General features: G+C 41.1%; 1 protein-coding gene across 7 annotated transcripts in view; it reads right to left on the reverse strand.

Moving 5' to 3' along the window:
• fkbp15a (FKBP prolyl isomerase family member 15a) overlaps positions 1-17,635 on the reverse strand; it is a 95,067-nt gene that overhangs the window by 18,113 nt on the left and 59,319 nt on the right. For all 7 annotated transcript variants that reach the window (XM_059994327.1, XM_059994326.1, XM_059994325.1 and 4 more), the window contains 4 exons: positions 9,301-9,472; positions 6,507-6,643; positions 1,098-1,253; positions 672-824 (listed from right to left, as the gene is read on the reverse strand). In XM_059994327.1, the coding sequence (XP_059850310.1) occupies positions 672-824; positions 1,098-1,253; positions 6,507-6,643; positions 9,301-9,472 (618 nt within the window). The remainder of the gene's footprint in view (positions 1-671; positions 825-1,097; positions 1,254-6,506; positions 6,644-9,300; positions 9,473-17,635) is intronic.

Raw genomic sequence — 17,635 nt, forward strand, 5'->3', positions numbered from 1 at the left:
GGATTAAATCAGGGGATTGTTGGGTGGTGTGGCTCAAGGGCCACTGTATCCCAATGAAAACTTGAGAATAACAGCACAAAGCCAGGTTTACAAGCGAAAGGGAGAACCATAAAGAAATAATTATTGAATGACACTCAAAGTAATCTATTCCTCTGGGTCTGATAATTACCCACAACCATTCCTGTGAGGGGGGAGAGTGCAGAGAGGAGGTGAGAAAACAGGTGGTAGAATGTTCAAGCAGAATGAATGGTGGAGAACTGAGAACTCTCCTGCTCCCATTTGTTAGGTTAAAGCAGAATAGTTGTACTGAATGGTGGAGCACTCTCCTGCTCCTATTTCTTAGGTTGTACTAATAGAATCATTACAGAAACATAGATCAGGAATAATGTATCTTTCCATTTGCTTTGGACCTAAAGTTTATGAACATCCTGCAAAAACAAGTTAACAAAAAATTAACGCCCACAGGAAAAAAATACTGAATGGTAAAAGGCTCATTTAAATGGAACTGAAATTGCTCAGGATAAACTACACACTTAAATGGGTTTTGCATATTTGCTAATCAATTTGTCCAATCACTAAAGAGCAGAGCTAATATGTAACAAAAATATATAGCAAGAGACAGGCGATTGAGAGATTCTGAAATAAGGACAGTAAATTCAATGAAATCGTACCTTTGCCTCCAGCTGTGAAATCTTAAGTTGCTGGGAATCCCGCTGTTCACAGACTTCTCGATACTGCTGGTCGTGCTGCTCCTTGGCTGATGCAAGCATCCGGTCACACTTGGCTTGCCACTGGGATTCCAGCTCTGCATGCATCACTGAGATCTGGAGGAAGAGAAAGGAATGCACCTCAGCAAATTCTACTTCAAATCCTAGTGAGGATTATCAAATACGCTTGAATAAAATTCTTCAAAGGAAATAGATCTGCATTGATGTCCCATGACATCTGCATTCTGGTATTAACATATACAACGTAAAAATGAAGATGTTGCAATTTATTTGTCTATGGCATCAAGATAACTGGCCGCATCATTTAGTCCTGCAAAGATCAGGAACGGTACTGAATTAAGCTCTATGTTGTAGTATCAATCTCTTCACCTGCTCTGCTGCAGCCTGGTCAGTTGATGTCCGGGTCTTCCTCAGCAGTGATCGTACATTTTCCAGCTCCTCCTCGTATGATTTCCGGATTTCATCCATCTCTTTCTCAGCTCGCTGCCGATCTGTAATTGCTTTTTTCTTCCTTTCTGCTAAATTCTGACCATAGAAGACTCAGTGACTACAAGGTCTTACAATAGCTACAGAGATCATTTCTTTCCATTTAATCACATCCTTGCAGGACCTTCTCCCTCGACACAAATGCCCCCATCCCCCCAATTACAGTTGCAAGAAAAAGTTTGTGAACCCTTTGCAATTACCTGGTTTTCCACATTACTCATAAAATATAGTCTGATCTTCATCTAAGCCACAATAATAGACAAATACAATATGCCTAAGCTAACAACACACAAACAATTGTACTTCTCGTCAATACTGAGTACACCATTTAAACAATCACAGTCTAGGTTCAAAAAAGTATATGACTCTCTGGGGTAATACATTCAACAAAACTATTTGGAGTCAGGTGTTCTGATCAATGAGATGCGATTGGAGGTGTGGGTTGTAAAGGTGGCCTGCCCTATATATTAAAAAAAACACAAAGTCAGGTTACTGACAGAGCCTGCTCTTCTCAAGAAAGATCTGTTTATATGCACCATGTCGCGATCAAAACAACTTTCAGAGGACCCTAGAATTGTAGAGATGCATGAAGTTGGAAAAGGCTACAAAAGTACTTCTAAAGACCTGACTGTTCATCAGTCCACAGTAAGAGAAATTGTCTACCAATGGAAGAAATTCAATGCTGTTGATACTCTCTCTTGGAGAGGGCATTCTGCAAAGATCACACCAAAAGCACAACATCCAATGCTGAAGAAGGAGATAAAGAACCCAAGGGTAACAGCAAAAGACCTGCGGAAATCTCTAGAACTTGCTAAAGTCTCTGTTCTTGTGCCCACTATAAGAAAAACACTGAACAAGGGTGGTGTTCATGGAAGGACACCACGGAGGAAACCACTGACCTCCAAACAAAAAACTACTGCATGTCTGGATATCCCATAATGCTCTGGGACAGAGCAGACAAAGACTAAGAGATACAGGAACAGAATTAGGCCATTTAGCCCTTTGAGTCTGCTCCACCATTTCATCACGGTTGATTCTGAATTCCACTCAACCCCATACACCTGCTTTCTCACCATATCCTTTGATGCCCTGACTGTACAGCAAACTATCAACATCTGCTTTAAATATACCCACGGACTTGGCCTCCACCGCAGACTGTGGCAGAGCATTCCACAGACTCTGGCTATAAAAATTCCTCCTTAGCTCTGTTCTAAAAGGTCACCCCTCAATTTTGAGGCTGTGCTCTCTAGTTCCGGATACCCCCACCATAGGAAACATCCTATCTAGTCCTTTCAACGTTTGGTAGGTTTCAATGAGATTCAACTCCCCACTCCCCGCTGCCCTGCATTCTTCTAAATTCCAGCGAGTACAGGCTGTCAAACTCTCCTCATATGTTAACCCCCTTCATTCCTGAAATCATCCTCATGAACCTCCTCTGGACTCTCTCCAATGACAACACATCCTTTCTGAGATATGGGGCCCAAAACTGTTGACAATACTCCAAGTGCAGCCTGTTTAGTGTCTTATAAAGCCTCCGCATTATCTCCTTGTATTTATATTCTATTCCCCTTGAAATAAATACCAACATTGTATTTGTCTTCTTTACCACCGACTCGACCTGTAAATTAACCTTCTGGGAGTCTAGCACAAGGATTTCTAAATCCTTCTGCACCTCTTATGTTTGAACCTTCTCCTCATTAACAGTCCACACTATTGTTCCTTTCACTAAAATGCATTATTGTGAATTTCCCAACACACTTCCCAGATCTGCTGCAATTGCATTGCTTCATCAGCACTACCTACCCCTCTACCTACCTTCATATCATTTGCAAACTCTGCCACAAAGCCTTCAATTCCATTATACAAATCAATGACAAACAATGCGAAAAGTACTGGTCCCAAAACTGACCCCTGAGGAACACCACTAGTCACTGGCAGCCAACCAGAAAAGTATCTCTCCTGTAATGCCACAGGATTTTATCTTAAGCAGCCTCATGTGTGGCACCTTATCAAATGCCTTTTGAAAATCCAAGTAAATGACATCCACTGCCTCTCTTTTGTCCACCTTGCTTGTTATTTCCTCGAAGAACTAACATATTTGTCAGGCAAGACTTCCCTTTACAGAAACCATGCTGACTGACTTATTTTATCATTCATCTCCAAGTATCCCAAACCCTCATCCTTAATTATAGACTTCAACACTTTCCCAACCACTGAGATTAGGCTAATTGGACTATAATTTCCTTTCTTTTGCCTTCCTCCAGCGTGGAGACGCGTTTGCAAACTTCCAGTCCTCCGGGACCATGCCAGGATCAAGTGATTCTTGAAAGATCATGACCAATGGATCCGGTATCTCTTCAGCAACCTCTCTCAGGACTCTGGGATGTAGTTCTTCTTTCCAGGTGACTGACCCACCTTACGACCTTTGAGTTTGCCTTGCATTTTTTCCTTTGCAATAACAATGGCACTCACTCCTGCTCCCTGACACTCACAGACCTCCGGCACTCTGCTAGTGTCTCCCACAGTGAAGAAAGATGCAAAGTACCCTCTAAGTTCATCTGCCATTTCTTTGTCCCCCATTACTATCTCACCAATGTCATCTTCCAGTGGTCCAATATCAACTCTCATCTCTCTTTTACTCTTTATATAACTGAAAAAACTTTTAGCATCCTGCTTCATATTATTGGCTTTTTTTGCCCTCATATTTCATCTTTTCCCTTCTTATAGCTTTTTTAGTTGCCTTTTGTTGGATTTTAAAACCTTCCCAATCATTCAACTTCCCACTCACTTTTGCTACCCTACATGCCCTTTCCTTGACTTTTATGCAGTCTTTAACTTCCGTTGTCAGCCATGGATGCCTTCTCCTGCCATTTGAGAACTACTTCTGTGGGACATATCCATCCTGGGCTTTGTTAACTATTTGCAGAAACTTCAGCGATCTCTGCTCTGCCGTCATCCCCACCAGTATCCTCCTCCGAACCATCTGGGCAAACTCCTCTCTCATGCCTCTATAATTCCCTTTATTCCACTGTAATACTGATACGTGTGATTTATGCTTGTCCCTCTCAATTTGCTGTATCAGTTCAATCATATTATGATCTCTGCTTCCCAAAGGTTGAACTTTATGGCAAAAATGCACCATTATATTTGGAGGGAAAATGGCACTACACACCAACACCAAAATCTCCTCCTAACTGTGAAGTACGGTTAAAGGAGCATCATGGTTTGCAGCTGCTTTGTTGCCTCGGGGCCTGAACAGCTTGTAATCATGGGGGGAACAATTAATTCAAAATTAATTAAAAATTCAAAAATTGAATCTCAAGGTCTATTACCTGAAGCTTAATAAAAGTTGGATGATGCAACAAGACAATGATTCGAAACACAAGAGTAAATCAACAGAATGGTTTAAAAAGAAGAAAGCATGTGTTTTGCAATGGCCAAGTTAGAGTCCAGACCTTAACCCAATTGAGATGCTATGACATGACCTGAAGAGGGCTGTACATGCAAGGAATCCTAGAAATATTGAGGAACTGAAACAGTTTTGTATGGAGAAATAGTCTGAAGTTCCTCATTGTTGTTCTACAGGTCTGATCAGCAGCTACAGGGAACATTAGGTCTCTAGGTTATTGCTGATAAAGGAGGTTTTACCTGTTATTAAAGGCAAGGGTTCACATACTTTTTCCAGTTTGGACTGTGACTGATAAAATAATGTGTTCAAGAAAAGTACAATTGTTTGTGTGCTATTAGTTTAGGCAGATTATGTTTGACTATTATTGGGACTTATATGAAAATCAGTCCACATTTATCAGTAATTAAAACCAGCTAATTGCAAAGGGTTCACAAACTACTGCAGCTGGATTTACTTCCTGGTATTGAAATTCTTGCAAAATAAATTTAAAAGGGAGAAAATAATCCTCTTGCCGTTCTTTACGTAGTTCAGTCTAGTTTTTGTACTGTGTCATGTAACACCATGGTCCTGAAAAACGCTGTCTCATTTTTACTATGTACTGTACATAGCAGTTATGGTCAAAATGACAATAAAAGTGACTTGACTTGATTAGAGCATACATCAAACGTAAAATATCACAGCTCATGGAAGAATCAGGTAGTATTTGTTGAGGGAGAAACAGAGGCTGTTTCAGGTAAATGACCTTTTAAAAGAAAGATCATCATCTCTGATGAAAGGTCATTGGATTGAAAGGTCAACTCTGTTTCTCTTCACAAATAATATTTGACCCACTGAGTACTTCCAGCATTTCTTAATCATGTTTGTTTGTCCTTACTGGCTTTGGAAAGTTGAACTAAACATACAGATCATGCAGATTGCTCATGTGCTTTTTTGACTCTTTTCCTATACCCCTGCACAAATACAATTCTACGCAAAAGTCTTAGGCACATATACATAGCTCAGGCACCTAAGACCCTTTGCACAGTCCTATAGTAATTTTATGTGTTGCACTGTACTGTTCCTGCAAAAAAATCATGACATACGTCAGTGATGATCAATGTGATTCCGATATGGGTCTCTTTTGTGGAGTGAGAGTGGGAAGGGGACAGGGAAAGGGAAATTATGGTTAGGAAAAGGGAAGGGGGAGGCGTGGGAACAAAGGCACCAGAGTGGCATTCTGTAATGACCAATAAATCAAAAGTTTGGAATCAAATGACCTTGGCCGGTTTCTCAGGACTGGAGGTGTTTGTACCCATGCCAACACCACACCCCCCAGGCCTGGCACTCCTTTCCTGCCACCAATCCCACACCCCCCTTGCAGTAATCCACTCTCGCCATTCCCAACATGCTTTGCTCCCACAGTTTTTACAAACTCGCTCTCCACTTCACGTTGACAACCACAGTACTTTGCAAAAGTCTTGGGCATCCTAGCTATATGTATGTGCCTAAGACTTTTGCCCAGTACTGTAAGTTAAGGTAATTTTGATCTCAAGATTCAACAAATTTCCATCACCGAATAAAGCACATCATTGACAATAAAGTGCTTCAGTCTGGGAAAGGTACAAAATAAAAATTAGGTCTCTTTCAATATAATTCATTCAGGTGAGATCATCTTGGGAAGAGGAAGAAGCTCATCCTTGGTCTCCTTTTGGAGGAGGCGTTTATCTTCTAATTGAGTCAGAAAGAGGGAAGAACGACTGGGAGTGCCTAGGTGGAAAACCGCACATCATAACCTTATGCAACATTAGCAATCTGCAGACACATATATACATGGAATTTCACAAAAGAAGCATTCTGGTTTAGTAACAACTCCAGCCTACCAAGTTCTATAATTCCAAGCACACCTTTTCCAGATTATCCTTCTCAGCTCGAAGGTCCAGAAGCTCCTCCTCCATGCTGGCAACCTTCACTTCCAGCTGCTTGCGGCTTTGTTTCTCTGCTTTGCACTTGCTCTGAGCGCGCTCCGATGCCTCCTGCAGTTCTGAGGTACACAAGCAGTGGAACAAATGAGGTATTTGTATCTACCAAACCAGACACAAGCTCCTCGCAGATTCTCAGCAACCTCTGCCTGTATTACCATGCAAAGCCTATGAAACACACAAGTAAATCTTTCAGAAATATAATCACGGGGTTGGTTGGACACCACCTCAGAATCCCTTATCAAAGGCTTTGATGAAATGGGAAAGTGACAGCTTGTTCAAACAGTGGTACAGCAAAGTGTACTCTGACATTACAAAGGTAAACAATAACTTGGGCAGATTTGCTTTTAACCATAATTTGTCACAAAGTCTCAAGTAACAATATTAATCATAGAAAAATAGGAAAGCAAATGATTGATGCTTCTCAAACATGACGAAAATAAAACAAAAACGGAGTAATTGCCCAAAACTTTCCAGATACAGGTGGTAAAACACATTCTGTGAAAATGTACAAAAAGGCACAAACCCGCTCTGATAATGACTGCCTGATCTCCAGCTCTTTCTACAGCCAAGGAAATGTCTTCTTTGTATACATCTCCAATTAACCTCTAAAATTCACTACTGAGTTTTGCTTTCTTTCAGCCACTTAAATCCATAGGCTATCATCCATCTGTCTGTCCATCCAACACAGTCACAGAGCCTTTTGGCCTAACAAGCCCCCATCGCCAATAACCAGCTAACCCGTACATCTTCAGAAAGTGGGAGGAAACCAGAACGCCCAGAGGAAACCCACACGGAGAATGTACAAATTCCTTATAGATAGCAGTGGGATTGAACTCAGGTCACAAGTGCTGAAATAAAATATGTAATTTTGAAAACCTGTAATTTTCTCTGCTATAATAAAAATCCAGCTCAGACCTCCCCATGTAATTATGTTTTTTTAAAACTTAAAGCCCCCTTCTTGCAAACCTTCCAAGGCCTTCACTCACCAAGACCTGTATGATAGGCTGATCCAAAGGTTAAGCCACATAGGATCTAAGGGGAGCTGGACTACTAGATCCAAAGCTGGTTTGGTGAAAGGAGGTAGAGAGTCAATAGGGAAGTGGTTTTTCTAAAGTGGATGTCTGTGACTATTGTGTGTACCACAGGGATCAGTACTGGGACCTGTGCAATTTGTGATACATATTTGATATTTGAATGTTAACCTAGCACGTATAATTAGGTTTAAGGATGGCATAAAAATTGGTCTTAAAATAGTAAGTTAGTCAAGGTTAGAGCAGGATATAAATCAGAAGGAAAGTTGGACAAAGCATTGGCAGATGGAACGTAATCCTGACAAGCGCACAGAAGTGTATTTTGGGAAGTTAAATAGGAGGCTGGGCATACATCCATTCAGAATGTAGAAGACTGAGGAGAGATTTGATAGAGGTACACAAAAACATGAAGGGTACACATACAATAAATGTGAGCAGGGTTTTTCCACCGAGGTTGAGTGGGGCTACAACTAGAGGTAATGGATTAAGGTGAAAGGTGAAAAGTTTAAGGGGAACTTGAGGGGTAGTATCTTCACTCAGAGGGCTGTGAGAGTGTGGAATGAGCCGCCAGCACAAGTGGTGCTTGCAAGTTCAACTTTAACGTTTGCTACTTGAGACTTTGTGGCAAATTATGGTTAAAAGTTTGGATAGGTACATGGATAGTTGGGGTATGGAGGGCTATAGTCCTAGTGCAGGTCAGTGGGACTGGGCAATTTAAATGGTTTGACACAGACTAGATGGGCCAATTGATCTGATTCTGGGCTGTACTTTTCTATGATCATCCTTAGTAGGACACCTTGGAAAATGATGACTCAAGATTCCCAGTCCGTTAATCTCTGGCCACACAGGCCAAACAGGGTGGTGAAGAATATACATGGCACTCTTCACAGAGTAAAAGTACAAGAATTGAGATACTATGTTGGAAATATAAAAGGAAACATTAGTTAAAATACGAAAAAGTACTGCATGCATTTCTGGTGGCAATGCTACAAAATGGTATGATTGTACTGGGGAAAATGCTGAAAAAGTTCAGCAGATGCTGCCTCTATCAGAGGGCTTTAGTTATGGGAGAGAGACTGGTTAGGCTGAACTCACTTTCCCTGGAGCAAAGGTGGCAAAGGAATAATTTGATGGTAGTTTACAAGACTGAGAGGAGGTAAAGATAGGGTAAATAATCAATTTCTTCACCCCCTCCCATAGGAATGATATCACAAAACTCAAGGCCATAGATCTAAGATAAAGGAAGGAATTTTAAAGGGAATTTGAAAAGTTGGTATGTTACTACTCAGAGTGGTTGATATCTGGAATGTGCTGTCAGAGGTAGTGGTGGAGTCAGATACTATCATATGTTTAAGAAACATTTATACAATCAGTTAGACAGGCAAAGCTCAGGAGAATATGTTCCTAATGAAGGCAGAGGTCAACATGGATGTGGTGAACATATGTGCCCAGTTCTGTGCTGTACAACTCTACTGAAAAGAATGGGAACAAAATGTAATCCATTTTCCATTAATCAGTAAATTAACCCAATTTCTTGTTTCTAAACTCAGTGTTTATTTTTAAGCAATTGCCAGGATCCTTGCTTTTACTTTTCCCACCTCCTTCAAATACAAGCACAAATGCAGCTCTGTCTCTCTTCCCTCTTACTATGTTCATAATTTAAGGAGATTGCAGCCACGATGTACCTGTTAACTGGGCTTCCACGTTGTTGAGCCGCTGCCCCTGTCCCTCTGCTTTCTGCTGTACTGAGGCCAGCTGACTGCGCAACTCCATCTCCTTTTTCTGGTGGGCCGTGAGCTCCAGCTGTAGCTTTGCAACCTGGCTGGTGGCTGCTGCTAGTTCCTCTGTCACTTTCACCTGTGTCACAAAAGGAAAAGTTATAACAAGACTATTATTTCACCTCAACAGCTTCCCCCCACCAAAAAAAGTGAATTTCATATTTACATTACCTTTTAAGAGATTAAGGCCCAGCTCAATACTTAAGGTTAAATACCAGGTTCTAGACTCCCATACCAACAAGAATAGCTTCCATTCACCTGGCAAAGTCCTTTAAACTTTCTGAGAAATTCAGGTACTGTAGATCATCTGGTACTTTATCCCCAAAATGCAGAAGAATGCATTGCCAAACAATCTACACTGTACTCATAATTTAACCCTTTAGAACACAGAACACAACAACACAGGAACAGGCCCTTCAACTCTCAATGTTGTGCCAAAGCAGCTAAAAAGTAAATTAAAAACTCCCAAAAACATCCCTTCTACCTACACAATGTCCATATTCCTCCATCTTCCTCATATTCATGTGCCAATTGAAATATCTTTTAAAAGCCTCTAATATATTTGCCTCTACCACCATACCAGGCAGCACATTCTAGGCATCCACCACTGAGCAAAAAGCTTAACCCTCACATCCCCTTTAAACCTACACCCTCTCACCTTCAAAGCATGCCCTCTGATATTTCAACCCTGGGAAACAGTACTCCCTGTCTGCTTCAGCAATGCCTCTAATCTTATCTATCAAATTTAGTCCTACAATTACTTTGCTGCATTGGATCCAAGAGAATGTCCACAGAGGCTATTTAAATAAAGTGAGCAGAACAGAGTATCGCATTCTAAATTGCATCGAGTCATAAAAATGTAACATAACCTGCATCTCTCGGCATTCCAGCTTTGCTGAGATACAGAACATTTAACTAACTTTTAATTAAACAGGGTTGCGTTTCCCTACACTGATTTCTATGCTTGGACCCTATTATCTCTCTGCTCTTATCATTCAGATTGTCTCATCATTTTGAAAATACTCCATTCTCTTTCTTGACCACAAAGCGAATGAGTTCACAATCAAACTATGGGACAAAACCATGCAGAAATTCTATTAATTTGTCAATAACCTGTTGCAAAGTTCTATAACTACCTGCAAGACCAGATGTATCAACTAAAATGGTTGTACCAATCAGAGGAATCCCAGAATCAAAGTAATTGTTTCGAAGATGAGTTAGAGCACATACAATTCCTCTTACTTTTAGTACACTGGGGCTGGAAAGTATTGATCTTAGTGATTAGTGAATCTTCAGGTTCACTGTCTCGATTACCATTTTAATTTCAGACAGTAAGTACTTACCATTTTAGACAAGAACCTGTTCCTCAGTGTTAATTTTCTCTCACATCCTCTCAAAGATTTTATCCAAACCTTTAATGTTACTCCCAATATCACTTGCATAAATTGTCCTAACAGATCTTAATTTTAATGATTTTGATATATGGTCCCCCTCTCCTAATAACAGAAATTCTACTATTCTTGCAAGGGCAGATTTTTCAGCTGTTTATCATTTATCATTTCCTCTTTAGAGGTCAGGATTACACATTTAGACCTCATTCTGGGCTATTTAGATCTTGTATTCTACCATTTATTTGAACAACTGCTGTTTTGCCTGTCAAAATTCTCTCCATTCTAGTGTTTAATTTCTTTCTCACAACAAATTTTGTCTTACCTAAACTTATAACCATAGCTTCTGACTCATCCTTCCACAAAACCACTATTTGATTTTCAACTGCTTCAGCCTTAAAACTCATAACTAACCTAATGTAATCTGTTCTCTTGTATTGAGCCAGGAATCTCCCTGACAAGAACTAAAATAATCAATATATTTGAATCCCAAACTACTTTGCTTTTCCCAATAAATGAAAATAAGATTCCCACTTTTGTTCACTTGCTTTTGCAAAAAGCCTCACCAAACCCACAACTTTATTTATTAGGATGTCCAGAGACAACTCCTGAACTCCCAACTAGTTCCCTACATCTCATTTCTATGCAGAGTTTCCACTATCTGCTCTCACTAATGGATGCCCTTACTTGCAATTTCAGTATCCTTAATTACGTTAATCCTACTTTTCGCATTTCACTGTTTTTTTAAGGCAATAATTACCTACCTCCATATCATGCCCAACATTTAAGTACATTTTAATGGCAGCCAATGCGTCACACATTGTAATTTACTTCACCCTTACTACAGTTGTTCCCCAGGTTTTTTTCTTAAATTTTATCTATAGCAGGGGTTTCCAACCTTTTCTGTGCCAATGAGCCTTACTAAGGAGTCTGTGGATCCCAGATTGGAAACACCTTATTTATAGTATTTCTGCTGCTTTGCTATCATCGACGTTTTCTGAGTCCGAAGTATGCTAACTCCACAAGTATAAAAATAGTGGACCATCTTAACTCATTGTTATCTGTGGATTATTTTCACCAGTTTGGTCCACAGCCAAAGACCAGCTCCTCATACTGATACCAAAATCACTTGAAATAGTACACATCTGTATCACACAACACTTCAGCCATATTTCTAGTCCACCTCACTTCAACAAGCAACCTCTCAAGAATGCTTAAGCAACAGTCGTAACATGCCCATCTTTCTGTTTTCCTCATCACCCTGTCTTGTACCAATTCTGCATTACATCTTGCATCTACAACAATTCCCAAATACAGCTCAGCATCGCACACATCAGAGAATAACCGAGTAGTGTAATAAACATACACAGCCCTGTATTTTAACACAACTAGATTTGTGCAGCTGACAAAACACTCCATGTAGAAAATGGCATTAAAGTTCTGAACCTACCCACGTACACAAGAACCCTGGACCAACCACAGCAATTCTTCAATATCCATGTACTGTACATGAGTGCAAATTACCCACAATGCCCTTTACTTCACAGCACACGACTGGCAAAGAATATAGAGAGATACAGATCAGTTGCTGATATGGATAGAGAAATGGCAGATGGGAGTTTAACCCAGATAAATGTGAGGTGTTGCACCTTGGTAGGGCAAATGCAAGGAGACAGTATACTGTTGAGGGCAAAACCCTTAATAACAGTATCGCTGAGCAGAGAGATCTTGGGCTCCAAGTTCATAGCTCCATGAAAGTGGCTCCACAGGTTGATAGGGAGGTTAAGGAGGTTTATGAAATGCTTGCTTTTATTAGTCGAGGGATTGAGTTCCAAAGTCAAGAAGTTATGGTGCAACTTTATAAAACTCAGGTTGGGCCACATCTGGAGTATTGCATACAGTTCTGATAACCCCACCATAGGAAGGACATCGAGGCTTTGGAGAGGGTGCAGAAGAGGTTTACCAGGACGTTACTTAGCTTAGAGGGCATTTGCTATCATGAGAGGTTGGACAAACTTGGGTTGTTTTCTCTGGAGCAGAAGAGGCTGATGGGAGATTTTTTAGAAGTTTATAAGATTATGAGAGGCACAGATAAAGTAGACAGGGAGTATTTTGTTTCCCAGGGTTGAATTGTCTAATACCAGAGGGCATGCATTGAAGGTCAGAGGGGGCAGGTTCGAAGGCAATGTGAGGAGCAAGGTTTTTTTTACTCATGGATTTTTTTTACTGGTGGATGCCTGGAATGTGCTGCCTGGCATGGTGGTAGTGGCAGATACATTCGAGGTGTTTACAAGACCTTTAGATAAGCACATGAGTGTGAGGAAGCTAGAAGGATATGCACATTGTGAGGTAGGAGGGATTAGGTATTAGGGGTTTTTGATTTTTTTTAGCTAGTTCAGCACAAAATTGTGGGCCGAATGGCCTGTTCTTGTGCTGTCCTGTTCTGTTGAGTAATTCTGTGCCAACCCACACATAGCTCTCTACTAGAAACCAGATCAGACTTAACTTGACAGATCATGTCCTTTACTTATAGCCCTACAGCATAATACAGGTTGAACATAGCACATCCAATATCAGAGCAGGTGCTATTCTGCAGGTTATTCACAGAAATACATCAAATTATAAAATATTTGATATGACTAATGATACAGAGTACCATCAGCAAACAATGAACAGACCCTGAAGATTATAAATGAATGAATAAGATAAAGAATTCTGCGACTAGAACCAATATTTAATAAGTAACATTACATCAGATTTTCCTCAGAGAATCTGAAGTTAGACCAAAATATTGCAGGTGGAGAGGTGGACAACAGGTTGTACTCTATTGGCAAAATAACTCTAAATTAAAAACAAAACTTGGATGACAAAGTCACATTTCAAAATAAATTTATTACACATATATGTGACCACATACAACATACATACATATATACATAGTACATATTGTGACTATATGGTCACTAGATTTACTGAATATGCTGCATTTTCTTGCAGGCATACTCAGTCAAATCAATGAAAGACAACACAACAGGTTGGATAACCAATGTGCAAATACAAAAAGAAATAACAACATTAAATAAGCAATAAATATTGAGAACATGAGATGAAGAGTCCTTCAAAGTGACTCCATAGGTTGTGGGAACAATTCAGAGACGGGGTATTGGAGTATAAAAGTTGCATTGTTTGCTGTGTAGTCTGAGTTTGCTACTTGCTATGCATGTATCCAATTCAGTAGAATGAAACCTTGAATGTAGAAGACAATGGTATGTTAATGAGAGGTAGCTAAGAGAACATGATTAAGTCAATGGGTAGAAACAATAGTGGCGGATGTGCTTGTGATACGCAACTGTAGACCGATTGAATATGCTAATGCAACTAAACCAGGAGATTGCTATAAAAAATGCTATGTACAAGGATCGGTGGGCAATCAGCGACTAGCTCAATGACTGTCTCAGCTTTGATTTGCAAATTAAAGTTTAATACTTCTTGAAGAATCTTCTGTGTCTCCTGGTCACTTGTGGGGCACAAGAAACCACGACAAAATTGGCGATCGCGGCAGGACCAGAAAGAGACCTGCGGAAAGGAAACCACAGATTGGGGATGCTTCCTGGTCCTCTAGGGACCCCCACAAGGCTAACAGAATTAAGGGAGCACCAAAACAAAAGGTAAGCGCTTTTTGCGACAATTTGGACTAAGAATTCTGTTGGTTTTGGGGAGGTCTTGGAGTCTCATATGTGTGGAACCACTGCCGAATGGTCTCTCCAGTCCAAAGAATCTGACAGAATTGGGGGTTAACAGGAGGCTCAGAGAATTGATCAAGAACACTGCAGTGAGGGTAAGTACAAATAAGTTAATAAGAAGTTAAATTAAGAAAAATTCCACGTGGTGTTGGTAAATCCCTGTGGATACCGCTTCGTAAGAAATGAAGGTCTGAACGGGCAGGGAAAGGAAAATAGAGAAAATCCTCGTGGATACCGCCTTAAGAGATAAGGGTCTGAATAGATGAGGTGCATAGAGAAAATCCCTGTGGATACCGCTTCGTATGAAACGAAGGTCTGAACAGGCAGGACAGAATAGGAAACAAGGACAGTCCGATATATAGTTTAAAGCGCTGGTAGACGATAGACTAGGCATAGAATTAGAGTAAATAATATTATCCAGTAGACAAACTGTGAATCTCTGAAATACCTTAAAAAGAGAGAACAACATGACAGGTAAAGGAATAGCAGTAAAGACATACCCTGAGACAGATGGGGAATCAGGCGAGAAGGAGAACTAGGGCAGGTGGGAAGAAGGAGAAAGAATGATGCCGTTGTTAGTTAAAGGATCAGGACAAGTGCAGTATATCCCTTGGGGATCCCAGGACCTAGAAGGGTTGAAAAACACTCTGCCCAATCTATATGAAGGAGCAGGGAAATGGAGTAGAACCTTTGAAGAAGAAACGGCGGGACAATTATTGGCTATGGGAGATTTGAAGGCACTATTGATAAGGTTGATGGGAACCTCCAAATTTAACAAACTAATGGAAGTGGCTGGCATAGTAAACTCGAACGACCCAAGAACTGATGGAGACGGGTTTGACAGAGTGAGGCAGAGGGTATGGCAGGCCCTCAGGAAGCTTTATCCACCCAAAGTGGACCCCAAAGCCTTAAAGCGGGATCCACTGGGAGAGACGGAAAACCCAGCAGCCTACGTAGAAAACCAATTGAAAAGGTGGAGACTGGAGACTGAGCAAGAGGTGGAAAATAGCTTATTTATCACCACACAGTTCCGACATAGCATTTTGGATGCAAGGCCTCCGCAAGTAAAATCCAAACTGGAGGAAGTGGTTGGGTTGACGTCAATGACCCCACAAGAATTTAGAGACCACGTAGTCCATGCGGTTGAGAAATACCGGAAAGACAAATGAAGGTCGGCTGAGCAGCAGGAAGAGGTGCAAAGAAAGTTAATACAAATGCAGCTCGAAGAACTCAAAAAGAAGGAAAAAGAGAAAAGCAAAAAAATGCTGCCAGCAACCGCCAATGATGATAGATACTGGAGCCACATACACTTGTGTACAGCCACAGTATGCCCTTCACCTTCCCATGTTAGGAAAGTTTATTAAGATGGTAGGGTTCTCGGAGAAAACACAGTTGACACAGTGCACGGCTCCAATGCAGTTGAGAATGGAAAATAAAGGAATTGTTTTGCCGGTGCTAGTATTTAAAGGAACTCTGATTAATTTGTAGGCAGAGATGCTTTATTGAAACTGGAATTAAAATTAGAATGCACCAGAAATGGGCTGAGTGTGGAAAGAGCAGGGGCTCAATTGATAGTGCGAGAAGACAAGAAGGCTAATGTCTTTTGGATAGGAGACATCACAGATCAGATTCAGGAAACCTGGGAAAAATGGAAAAAGGGCGTGCAGGCTATATTACCCAGGGCTGTAATGCCCAAATCTGAGCTACGTTGTACAGTGATTTTTGACGAGACTCAGAACAGGGAGTTAGAGGAGAGATGGCACCTGGAGGCATGTACCCAACAGCACCTGGAAGGGGAGGCTGTGATAATTGGAAAGCAAGGGGCAGCTTTACAAGTTAAGTGGAACACCTTTTTAGAAAAATGGTACAGGATACCGGAGGCTGCGCCCCACGTAATGTTGTTGGTAAACAAGGGATATCAGTCTTAGGACCCTTAGTTAAGAGTGCTGGAACCGTAACAGTGTGGAGGAAAATCACGCCAGAGGTGTGGATATCAAAAGACAATTGCAGTAAAATAATGGTAAGTGTAGATATGGTAGGGACAGTGAGAGAGGTCGAAATAACTCCCCAACCACACATGCCATTGCTGGGAAAGGAAAGAGGCCAGCAGAAAGATAGGTTAGATGAGTTGCCATCTATTCTGTGGTCACAGCATGACACGGACGTAGGGAAAATAAAAACAGCTAGTCCAGTGGAAATAAGGCTGAAAAAAGGAGCAATTCCACCCAGAAGACCACAATACCCTCTAAGACCAGAAGCAGAAGACGGAATAGCATCGACAGTGCAGGGGTTGCTTGAAATAGGAGCACTTAAAAGAACAAACAGTCCATGCAATACCCGTTGCTGCCGGTCTTAAAAGCAGATAAATCTAAGTGGAGATTGGTGCATGATTTGCGAGCGGTAAATGATGTGGTAGAGGACTGGCCAGTGGTAGTCCCCAACCCACACACGCTTTTGACTAATGTTCCACCAGAAGCAAGTTACTTTTCAGTGATTGATTTGTGTTCGGCTTTCTTCAGCATTCCTCTCGCCGACCAGTGTCAGTATCTGTTTGCATTTACTTACAGAGGTGCTCAGTATACCTATACCAGAATGCCGCAAGGGTTTAAACATACACCACACGTTTTTAATCAGGTGTTGAAGGCAGACCTAGAGGGCATACCATTGGAAAGTACATTGTTACAGTATGTGGATGACCTGTTGATTTGCTCCCACAGTAAGGAACAGTGTGAGCAGGACACTATAACTCTGTTAGAGAAGCTGGCGCACGGAGGACATAAAGTATCCAAAAAGAAACTGCAATTTTGCACTCAGCAAGTGGAATACTTAGGCAGGGTAATATCCAAGGGCGTGAAGGTGATAGCACCATATCAGATTGAGGCAATAACTAAGGCCCCAAAACCCCAGACTGTAGGGCAGATGATGACGTTTTTGGGAATGGCAGGGTACAGCTCAGATTGGATAGAATATGCTGAGATTGTGGCACCTTTGAGAAAGATAATGAAAGAAGCAGGACATACAAATTTGAAGAACGGCTTACAGTAGAATGGAGAGGCGGAGATAGCTTTCAATACTATTAAGCAGGAATTGCAGTCAGCACCAGCATTAGCT

The sequence above is a fragment of the Hypanus sabinus genome, chromosome 18 (genome assembly GCF_030144855.1).
Source record: "Hypanus sabinus isolate sHypSab1 chromosome 18, sHypSab1.hap1, whole genome shotgun sequence".
NCBI classification, from domain to species: Eukaryota; Metazoa; Chordata; class Chondrichthyes; order Myliobatiformes; family Dasyatidae; genus Hypanus; species Hypanus sabinus.